The following is a 10,955-nucleotide window of genomic DNA, read 5'->3' as shown; positions in this document are numbered from 1 at the left end:
ACATGCGCCTCGTGGATCTCCCCAAGCACGTCTCTCTCATAGGACACACAGGCTGTTTGCGTCCACCCAGGCCAATGAGGGTCCGTACAGAGCGCGTGGACAACTCGTGGGTAAGGGGCAGGAGTCGTTGAGGAGGTGGAGTAATTGTACTGAGCAGGGGTGGAGTATGAAAGCGCATTGGAGACTTCTGTGCCCTGCTCCAAAACATCATGTTAGACGGACACGCACGTGTGACACGCGCATAATAGAGGCGATTTCTTTCTGCATGAAGAATTTATTTATACCTAAACTGAAAGGCACCTAAATCAAGCATTTCTACACTGTCTAGTTTATCCCAAAGAAAAAAAGGGACTGTGTGTGGCAGTACCGTGATTGTATCGGATGGTTATTTTGATATGCAAAAAGTACATGATTTTGGACATATGCCACAGTGATAATGTACTAGTATTCTTAGAAGTAGCTTTAGGTTGACTTTTAGGGCAACTTTGGGAATGTTGCTGTCAACGGGCAAACAGGTGAGACACAGGGCCCATGACCGATCTGAAATATCCAGATAGAAATTTGTTACCCATTCTCAATGGAATAGTGCCCAAGCAACATTGCTAAAACAAAGTTGCCCAGCAAAATTGCTCAAAAAGTTGCCCGTGTATCATCAGCCTTAGAGTACAATGTAAAATACTTTAAATACAGTGGCGATATCAGATGATAATGTAAATACATTATCATCTGATATCGCCACAGTATTTAAAGGTAGCCTATACCATAGTACCGAATGAGGACCAGATACATTTGCCATGGTATTTAAATGGCACCCCATATACTTAATATAATACCATGGTGTTACCGTAGCACATGTCCAAAATACCATTGCATTGCTATGGTACATGTTCAATGGTATTACAGTGTTGCATGTCAAAATACCATTGTATTACCTTGGTACATGGCCAAAACCCACAATATTACTGTGGTGCATGTCCAAAATAGCATAGTATTGCCCTGGTACATGTGCAAAAACCATGGTATTACCTGTTACATGTTAAATTACCATGGTATAGCCCTGGTATTAGTGCAAAGAACATAGTATTGCCCATGTACTTGTCAAAATATCAAGATACTACCCAGGTACATGGCCAAAACACCATCACTCTAGTACACGGCCAAAAACCACAATATTAACTTGGTACATGTCTGAAATACCATGGTATTATTCTGGTGCATGTTCAGTAAACACAGCATTACCCTGGTTGTACATATTAAAAACTATGATATTGCCCTGGTACATGTCCAATTCATATATTCAGTACTTTGTGAAAACTAAATATACTAGAGATACCAGACTGAATGGACATGTAGAGTGAAGTACAGTGGTCATCAGAGATGACCAAACAAATGCAACTATGAACAATCCACATGTTCAGAAACGTGTGTGTGTGATGGAGACTGCTCTCATGGACTGTTCTGATTGGATGAGCACTGCCATCTGCAGACTGATCCAACACATTTCACTGCACGGGTCTCTATCAAAAATTTAGGAGGAGTCTGTTTATATAATCCAACTATTCATCTTCATGGTGATAAGAGTACATGTCTATAAACAAACAGCTGCTTACCTCATTCATTATGCTGTCTGGTCTGGTCCCTTCATCTCCAGTTACAGTGCTGTTTAAGGAAGGTGGGATGTGCGTAATGCTTGGCTCCCTCTGTTTTGGATGGCTGTCTATATTGTACATAGTATTATCTGTCTTATACATTATACAGTGGGGCAAAAAGGTATTTAGTCAGCCACCAATTGTGCAAGTTCTCCCACTTAAAAAGATGAGAGAGGCCTGTAATTTTCATCATAGGTATACCTCAACTATGAGAGACAAAATGAGAAAAAAAATCCAGAAAATCACATTGTAGGATTTTTAAAGAATTTATTTGCAAATTATGGTGTAAAATAAGTATTTGGTCAATAACAAAATTTCATCTCAATACTTTGTTATATACCCTTTGTTGGCAATGACAGAGGTCAAATATTTTCCTGTAAGTCTTCACAAGGTTTTCACACACTGTTGCTGGTATTTTGGCCCATTCCTCCATGCAGATCTCCTCTAGAGCAGTAATGTTTTGGGACTGTCGCTGGGCAACACGGACTCCAAAGATTTTCGATGGGGTTGAGATCTGGAGACTGGCTGGGCCACTCCAGGACCTTGAAATGCTTCTTACGAAGCCACTCCTTCGTTGCCCAGGCGGTGTGTTTGGGATCATTGTCATGCTGAAAGACCCAGCCACGTTTCATCTTCAATGCCCTTGCTGATGGAAGGAAGTTTTCACTCAAAATCTCACAATACATGGCCCCATTCATTCTTTCGTTTACACGGATCAGTCGTCCTGGTCCCTTTGCAGAAAAACAGCCCCAAAGCATGATGTTTCCACCCCCATGCTTCACAGTAGGTATGGTGTTCATTTGGATGCAACTCAGCATTCTTTCTCCTCCAAACACGACAAGTTGAGTTTTTACCGAAAAGTTCTATTTTGGTTTCATCTGACCATATGACATTCTCCCAATCCTCTTCTGGATCATCCAAATGCTCTCTAGCAAACTTCAGACGGGCCGGACATGTACTGGCTTAAGCAGGGGGACACGTCTGGCACTGCAGGATTTGAGGCCTTTGTTACTTTGGTCCCAGCTCTCTGCAGGTCATTCACTAGGTCCCCTAGTGGTGAGATCTTGCGTGGAGCCCCAGATCGAGGGAGATTATCAGTGGTCTTGTATGTCTTCCATTTTCTAATAATTGCTCCCACAGTTGATTTCTTCACACCAAGCTGCTTACCTATTGCAGATTCAGTCTTCCCAGCCTGGTGCAGGTCTACAATTTTGTTTCTGGTGTCCTTTGACAGCTCTTTGGTCTTGGCCATGGTGGAGTTTGGAGTTGGACTGTTTGAGGTTGTGGACAGGTGTCTTTTATACTGATAACGAGTTCAAACAGATGCCATTAATACAGGTAACGAGTGGAGGACAGAGGAGCCTCTTAAAGAAGAAGTTACAGGTCTGTGAGAGCCAGAAATCTTGCTTGTTTGTAGGTGACCAAATACTTATTTTACCGAGGAATTTACCAATTCATTCTTTAAAAATCCTACAATGTGATTTTCTGGATTTTTTTTTTCTCATTTTGTCTCTCATAGTTGAGGTATACCTATGATGAAAATTACAGGCCTCTCTCATCTTTTTAAGTGGGAGAACTTGCACAATTGGTGGCTGACTAAATACTTTTTTGCCCCACTGTATGTACATAAAACAAGCATGACATAAAAAGTAGTGAATGACCTTTTTAAGGTAAGAGTGCAGGAAAAGATAGCTTTCAATTACGTAACCGATACCAATATAACATAAACTTTCAAGTTCATATAAATGAACACCATCCAGTGTCACTCAAGTGTGAAGAACTCAGTAGTAGTCACCAATTTTTGATCATTCACAGGGAATGAAACCTCCATCAACTGTGATCCTCACCCAGATGAAACTGAAGCCTGCATCTCACACCCACTGCAAGGTTTATCAGCATAAATGATGAATTACTGTAACTTTGAACAACAGATGATAACAGAGAATCACACAGGGGATCTTCATGGTCCTCCACAGGCTTTCTGTAGTAATCACTGGACAAAGACGATCTATGGGAGAAAAATCACTGGAAAAAATCAGATTCTCTTGATAATTTTCCCAAATTCATAATTTACAAAAAGTTCTAATATCATAAATTTGACAGGAGAATAATTCAGTACTCTTTATTTTAGTTTTGAATAAATAAAGAGGAAAATGAAAAATGCTATTACTTTTGAATTAAATTTAGCATTGATTCTATTTTTTGTTTGTTTTTGTTTTATTTATTATTTTTCTGGTTTATTATCGTCTGTTTTTTTTCCTCCATACTCCAAATTAAAATAAAATGAATAAATAAAAAAAATTTAAAAATCCGCCTTCATTAAACATAAAAATAAAAAAGTACAAATATATTTAAATGATACCAGGTAATGCATTAACTCTGACAGCCTTAAAATACTAAAACTAAAATGATAACTAAATATAATAATTAAAACAAAACTAGAAGACACTGAGAATAAAACCAAAAACTAAACTAAATAGAATAATCCTGATGGCCTTCATTAATTAACGCTGTGTTGGCTGTGGAAAAAAAATTGTCATTTTTTCTTTATTATTAATACATTCCTGCATAAATTTCATCCACCTTTGAGAAAACATTCACCGAGATGCATGAGCAAATCACTCATGTTGGCTTATTTTCAAAGGTTATTCACGTTTATCCAGATAAAAATATCCACAAATATGTTACATTTATAATTCACACACTTTATGCGCATTTAACACTGAAACAAATACAACAAAATTATTTTTTCCACGGCCGTTCCAGACAGCCTGTATTCACAAACCACAAACTTCCAAACCACTGAGATGTAAACTTTGAACAACAGTATAAATATCCTTTAAATATCACATACGCCATGTTTTAGTGCAGTGTTTTTGATGTCACACTGGGCCCAAGAAAGTACATCTGAGGGTCTCTACAAGGATGCTTACGGCCAGCACCACCGGCAATGATGGAGGGTTGTTACCTGCCCTGTCCGTCAGCAGGTGAACCCTATCAGGGTCCGAGATCATCGCACGAGCGTCCTCTAAAGCAGACACAGCTGATGCACTGGAGTTCAAATCTCCAGCGACCTGTAGATCAAACAAGCAAGCCTGGAAATACACATCCCGCACCGGAAGCAGTGAGGAGCAGTGTGTGTACGCAGGTGTGGACGGATGCGCATACGGCATCTCCAGACGCTGCGAGACCGGACACCCCCATACACACAACTGCAAGTCCTGCTCAGGTGTATAGGACTCCACGATCGCACGAGGGGAGCGCACGGACAGACTCAGCGACCGGCCGACCTGACGCACCACTATCGTCGTCCCGATGTGTGTAGCCCAGATCTCAGCGTGTCGGCCAGGGTCGTGAGAGTGAACGCGCAGGCTCTGATGCCCTCTGCGATCACCGCCGGTCACAGAACCATCCACAAACGCCGGAGGAACGTTATCCAGCTCCGCTTGATATATCTGCAGCTCTGCACACTCGCGCCAGTTCTTCAAGATAACCGTGATCTGATGAAGAACCAGAGAGTGGAGAACTGTCAGGTGCAGGACATTCAAACAGGACTGATTCTAAACTCATGCACGTCTCTCATTATGCATGTCCTATTAATTATTCATGGCAATTCATCATTAGATGTCAGGCTGTAGAATATACCCAGTATGTTTGAAAGCAATGAATAGCAGTTCTGAAAAAAGACAAATCTGTTACTTCCCTCTCAGTTAAAAGAGCTCATGTTAGGGGAGAAGTGATATAAAAGACTTTGAAAGTAATGCTGGAGCCTTTTGTAGGGCAATAAAAAGTGTTTGTGTTGAAGGACTAACTGAAACTGAATCTTCTAACAGACACCCTCATGTAAACTCTTAAAAATAAAGCTTCTTTATAGGCGAATTAAGAACTTTTAACATCTATGGGACCTTTCCACTGCAAAAAGGCCACAGCTAAAAAAAAAGGTTCTTCAGGTTTTTAAAATGCTCTTCTTCACGCTAAATGGTTCTTTTAAGAACTGTGCACTGAAAGGTCGCTTGGGGAAACAAAAATGGTTCTTTCATCTCCATAAAATCCCCCTTTTAGAACCTTTATTTTTAAGAGTGTATAGCCATGCCAGCATAAAATAAAATAAGCTTCTTCTGGCTAAGAATGACCTACTTAGACCAAAGATTCCCAAACGTTTTCTCGGCTGAACCCCTATGATGTACATTACTTACTGGAAGTACCCCCTGAGATTTTAAGTTAATATTTTAATAGTTTAAAAATACATTTGCATATTCACAGTTCATGCAGGTTTTGTATGCTTTATTTTGATTGTTTTTAAAATAATTGAATTGTAATTATGTTTTTACAGTATAATTATAATTATTAGCTTTTCATCAACTCATGAGCCCCAGTTTACGAAACCCTAACATAAACAGTAGGAGAAAGTCTGAGCATCATATAAATGGACAAACAGGTTTGTTTTCATATGCCATTGGTCTTGAGTGTGAAATCTGTCAACTCCAGCTGCCCAAAATCTGCAGACTGGCTCTGACTTTTGGCAACTACCGTTGATGCATCCAGTCTGCAAATCGAGGCAAAAATTGTGTTGTGTATTTCAACGTTAGCTTTTTTGTGTAATTGCAAAAATTTCTGATTAGTCCAGAGTTTACGCGAATACTAGAAGCAATGAAGGCCACCCAGTTTTCTATTTAAAACGAGTAACATACAACTCATTTCTGAGAAATAGTAATTATTACATATTATTACTTGATAAACTCTAGGGTGACTGTTATGTTAATTTTGTGAAACTTATCCAAGAGGATAAAGGTGTGCATGTGATTTCTTTCCACACCTTTGTGAGTATGCTGGTGTAAGAGCTCCCTCTAGTGGGTGTGCTGGTGGCCTGGATGTACAGGTACTGGTTGTCTATGAGAGGCCAGGCGCCCTGCACAGCACATGTCTGGAACTCTTCGTTAAAGGTGCGGATATGAGGGTCTCCAAACACCCCGCAGTGCAGGTACTCTGGGGCCCGGCCCTCCCTCTGCATAAAGCCCTTCTCATAGAAGCATCCGTCCCCTGAGAGAGGGGCCTGGGGCAGGGGCCGTGGCTGAGCCGTAGGGCCTGTTTTGGGGCAGCGGTGTTGGATGAGCAGGTCCTCGATGCCCTGCACAGCAGAGTGGTAGGCCAGGTCTCCACGGCACGCTCGGGCCGTCCGCTGGGTGCAGAGCGCGTAGGACCGCAGGGCGCTGCAGTAGACAGCATTAGCTCCCTCCTTACCCCCTCCTCCAATGACACCAATTTCAAGAGTCGCAGCCACGAAATCGGAGTTGCATCGCAAGATTCGACACTGTGCACATACTGCAGGGAAAGAAAACAAATCACAATGTTAATGTGATTTAATGTGAGTTTCCAGAATTCACTTGATATATGTGACCTGGGACCACAAAACCCGTCATAAGGGTACATTTTTTTAAATTTAGATTTATACTAAAGAGATTAAAGCTGAATAAATAAGCTTTCCATTGATGTATTGATGTTTGTTATAGGACAATATTTGCCCGAGATACAACTATTTGAAAATCTGGAATCTGAGGGTGCAAAAAAATCTAAATATTGAAATCGCCTTTAAAGTTGTCCGATTGAAGTCCTTAGCAACTCATATTTCTAATCAAAAATTAAGTTTTGATATTTTTACAGTAGGAAATTTACAAAATATCTTCATGGAATATGATCTTTACTTAATATTCCGAATGATTTTTGGCATAAAAGAAAAATGGATAATTTTGTCCCATAAAATGTATCGTTGGCTGTTGCCACAATATGCCACAAATATTTTTAAGTGAATGTAACAGGTTTTAAGTACCACTGTATAATGATTTTTTTGGAGTATTTATCTAATCATATCTTTTTAAAATGTTGGAGTGTCGTGTAAATAAATGTAATTGTCTTGTTAATTCAAATGATTAAAAATTGTTGTTGTTAATTGAAATAAAGCTGAAATAAAACGAAATATAAATATTAGATAAATAAAAAAAACTTGAATGAAAATGTAAAATGTTGCCATGCCAACATATTTAAAATAAGATTAATTACTAAAACTAAAATAAATTATATATAAATTGAAATAATCTAATAAATATTACAAAAGCATTTTACAAAATGACTAAAACTTAAACTAAAATGAAAATAAAATATTATTTTAAATAATAAATACTGTAATAAGTATATAAACAATACTAAAATAAAACTGCAAAGAGAACCACAATATTTCTGTATTACTATTAAAATATTACACAATAATATCTGATACAATTACTGTACTTTTTTGTGAGGCTAAACAGGGAGACAATTTTCATATTTTTTTAAAAATGTTGGAGCACCAAAAAATAAATGTAATACAGTCTCGTTATTCCAAACTGAAACGATTAAAAATCTTCTTTTTAACTTCAAAAAACTTCAATAAAATAAAATATTAACATTAGGTGGAAAAACATACATTTAAAACTCTTTAAAATTATTATTAAATGTAAAGGATTTAAAATAAGTTGAAGCTGAATTAAAAATAAATTTTCAGGTGTCCTTATTACACATTACATGTACTTACTATTATAATAACAATTAATTTTGCATAATTACATGCAAGCCAATCCCTAATCCTAACTATATATTAAGTACATGTAGTTAATTGATATTACTCACTATTTAAATGTATAATTACACTTAAAATAAAGTGTAATTATACATTTAAATATGGACACATTCAAATAAAGTGTAACCTAGTTTTTTTGTGAGGATAAAAAGGGACTGTTACCTGAAGGAGCGCTTAAGAGCAGGAGCGTTGTAGCAATGATCACAATGTGTTTCCATGTTGTGTGTAAGTGATTCCCACCAACAGCTGATGCTGCCATTCCCACCCATACAGACACAGGCAGGAGGGCCTGCTCACAGCTGCCTTCACAGGTGCTGAAGCACACTATATAAAACAACCACACGGGGGAGACAAACCCAAACAAATCCTCAAACATTATATTATATTATATTGAGTATAATTTAGATGCTTGTGTTTAATCTGAGTTCTAAGTACAAGAGCATTTATCTAACAGGCATCGTACATAATGATAAAACAACATAGTATACAGCTATATGGTGTCAGCAAACTTTTTACCTCAAGATCTCATCTGATCGAGTTCCTGAGATCCATCAAGAGACTGATAATGTCATGTTGACCAGCCTTGGGAGAGAAAGAAGAATCTGATAAATGCCAGTAAGTGCATTCACAGTGTTATGGACTGTTGTGTACATGTTGTGAACCACAGTCACTGAAACACAGAGTGAAACAAGACCACCATGAATTCACATACGTCTGAATACTGCAACTACTGTACAGAGGTAACAGATCAGATGAGTTCTGATGGAAATAAACTTTCATGCAAAGAGGATTCACAACAATGCTCTCAGTGCTGGGGGATATTTTGCAGTTTGGACTCTCACCACTGATGCGTTATTTACTAAGACTCAAGAACAAACAGTGGTGGAACGCGAGAGTAAACCCCAGTCCTAGATGTGTGTTTGCATTTAACCAACAGCTCCGATATGAACAATCTGTCAAAACAGACTTGAATTATTTAGTTTAAACAGAACGAACCTGGAGCCCATTTTTAGCAAATATCTCAAATCTCATTAAAATCAATTGTAGTCCCATTGCATTTCCATTTTCATGGCAGCAGAGTTTTTTTCCTGTCTGCTCCAACACTGACAGCTGATATTTATTCTAGCTGATGGGCCGGCAGTCACGGGAGTTGCAGGGCAGAAATAGGGGGGTCTAAATATACCCTACCACACCGGCCTGCCCCTCCAGCACCTGCCCCAGTGGAAATAGACAGGGCTGAAAGCTCTGCGCGCACAGAAGCAGGTGTGAGACACACAGCAGAAACTCAACGGCTCTCCGTTTCCTTCTGCGGTCTAATTTCAGTCAAACGCTTCAGAATAATTCACTGAAGTGTATTGCATGTGGAAACGGGCTGAATCTGGTGTGCCAGCACTTTTGAAGAGAGCTTGTTTCCAATCCAAACGTGTCTAAATGCTCGTCGGGTACGAAACGTCTCAGGAAACAGGATCCTCCTACAAACAGCTGCTTCTGTTTCAGTCTCACACAGAACACAGAGTCCTGTGAACCAGCTCCTGCCTTCCTGTTAGACATGACTGTATGTGGCACAGTGTGCACACGTGCATTACTCCGTTTGTGTGTGTGTATGTTTGAAAGTAAACATATAGAATTTTTTTTGCACTGATAAACTTTGAAACTATTTCCACTGAGAACTGCTAGTATGACTAGTAAAATGTTGATCCATTAATTTTTTAAATAGAAAGACTGAAATAGTATTTTCTTATGAAACCTATTCTAATAATGTTTTATTTACAACTCTGAAAAAATTTTTTTTTTTTTTTTTTTTTTTACAGTGTATGAAATAATTTCTCATTATTAGACTTTGTCAAACCTTACTCATTATTTCACACAAAATTAACAAAACAGATTAACTCAATCCAGACTACCTTTGGAACCTAAGAATATGTTGCTAAAATAAACTAATTCATTAACAAATGCACTCAATATACTAACAGCACTAACAGAAAAGAAATATAGAATTATGTTGTTGTTTTTTTTTTTTTTTTTACCAAGAATAATAATTCACTACCATAGTGTATAGCAAAGTACCATGGTATACTATGGTTCAGTACTTTATTGTGGATACTATCCTTTAGAAAGAATATTCTGCAGCATGTATCAGAAATACTATGGTATTTTGATATGTGCTATATAATTTACATGGTACTCCAAGAAATGTCCAAAAACTAACTTTAGTTGCCTACTTTTTATTCTGATTTTTATAATGTTTGCTTAAATGCATAAACATAACTATTCTCAAGTGTTAAAGTGAAATTAAAATTGGTATAGAAACAATTTTCACTCAGACACTGCTAATAATTTTCACAACTTACAAAGAAACGGCAAGTAACACATTAAATTAAACGTGACATTTTTGAAATATAAAAAAAACTGAAATAGTAGTTCGAAATATCATTTTTACAATGTAAACACAGACATTACATGCATTATATAGTTATATTGTTAATAGAAACTCACAGAATCAGAGGACTCTCTCCTGTATACCGTCGCTGAGATTTTTCCCAAGCACTTCTGACCGTGACGCGCTCATGTGCGGTGTGACCCTCGCGTCGCGTCGCGTCGCGTCGCCGCGCGCACCTGCCACACGCGCACCAGCTGACGGAGAGCTGCTCCAATTGCTCTCTGGGAGCTCTTTGTCAACACAAATAAATATC

At 38.2% G+C, this 10,955-nt stretch overlaps 1 protein-coding gene across 1 annotated transcript; it reads right to left on the bottom strand.

Annotated features, from left to right (window-relative positions):
• Nucleotides 1-3,341: 3,341 nt before the first annotated feature.
• On the bottom strand, nt 3,342-10,869 carry hjv (hemojuvelin BMP co-receptor). Its single transcript, XM_058745779.1, has 5 exons — nt 10,759-10,869; nt 8,779-8,844; nt 8,425-8,586; nt 6,466-6,971; nt 3,342-5,149 (listed from the first exon to the last, which is right to left on the bottom strand). The coding sequence occupies exons 3-5, from the start codon at nt 8,519-8,521 to the stop codon at nt 4,532-4,534; spliced, it is 1,221 nt and encodes a 406-aa protein (XP_058601762.1). The 5' UTR covers nt 8,522-8,586; nt 8,779-8,844; nt 10,759-10,869; the 3' UTR covers nt 3,342-4,531.
• Between the last annotated feature and the right edge of the window lie 86 nt (nt 10,870-10,955).

This window comes from Onychostoma macrolepis, chromosome 16, assembly GCF_012432095.1.
Source record: "Onychostoma macrolepis isolate SWU-2019 chromosome 16, ASM1243209v1, whole genome shotgun sequence".
NCBI lineage: Eukaryota > Metazoa > Chordata > Actinopteri > Cypriniformes > Cyprinidae > Onychostoma > Onychostoma macrolepis.
This window is presented reverse-complemented; position numbering and strand designations above follow the sequence as displayed.

Excerpts from the sequence above, each read along its gene's own strand:
- hjv (XM_058745779.1), bottom strand. The coding sequence starts at position 8,521 with ATGGCAGCATCAGCTGTTGGTGGGAATCACTTACACACAACATGGAAA. Across the intron at positions 6,972-8,424 it reads GCTCTTAAGCGCTCCTTCAG|TATGTGCACAGTGTCGAATC; the intron begins GTAACAGTCCCT and ends CTTTCCCTGCAG. Across the intron at positions 5,150-6,465 it reads ACACCAGCATACTCACAAAG|ATCACGGTTATCTTGAAGAA; the intron begins GTGTGGAAAGAA and ends GTTCTTCATCAG.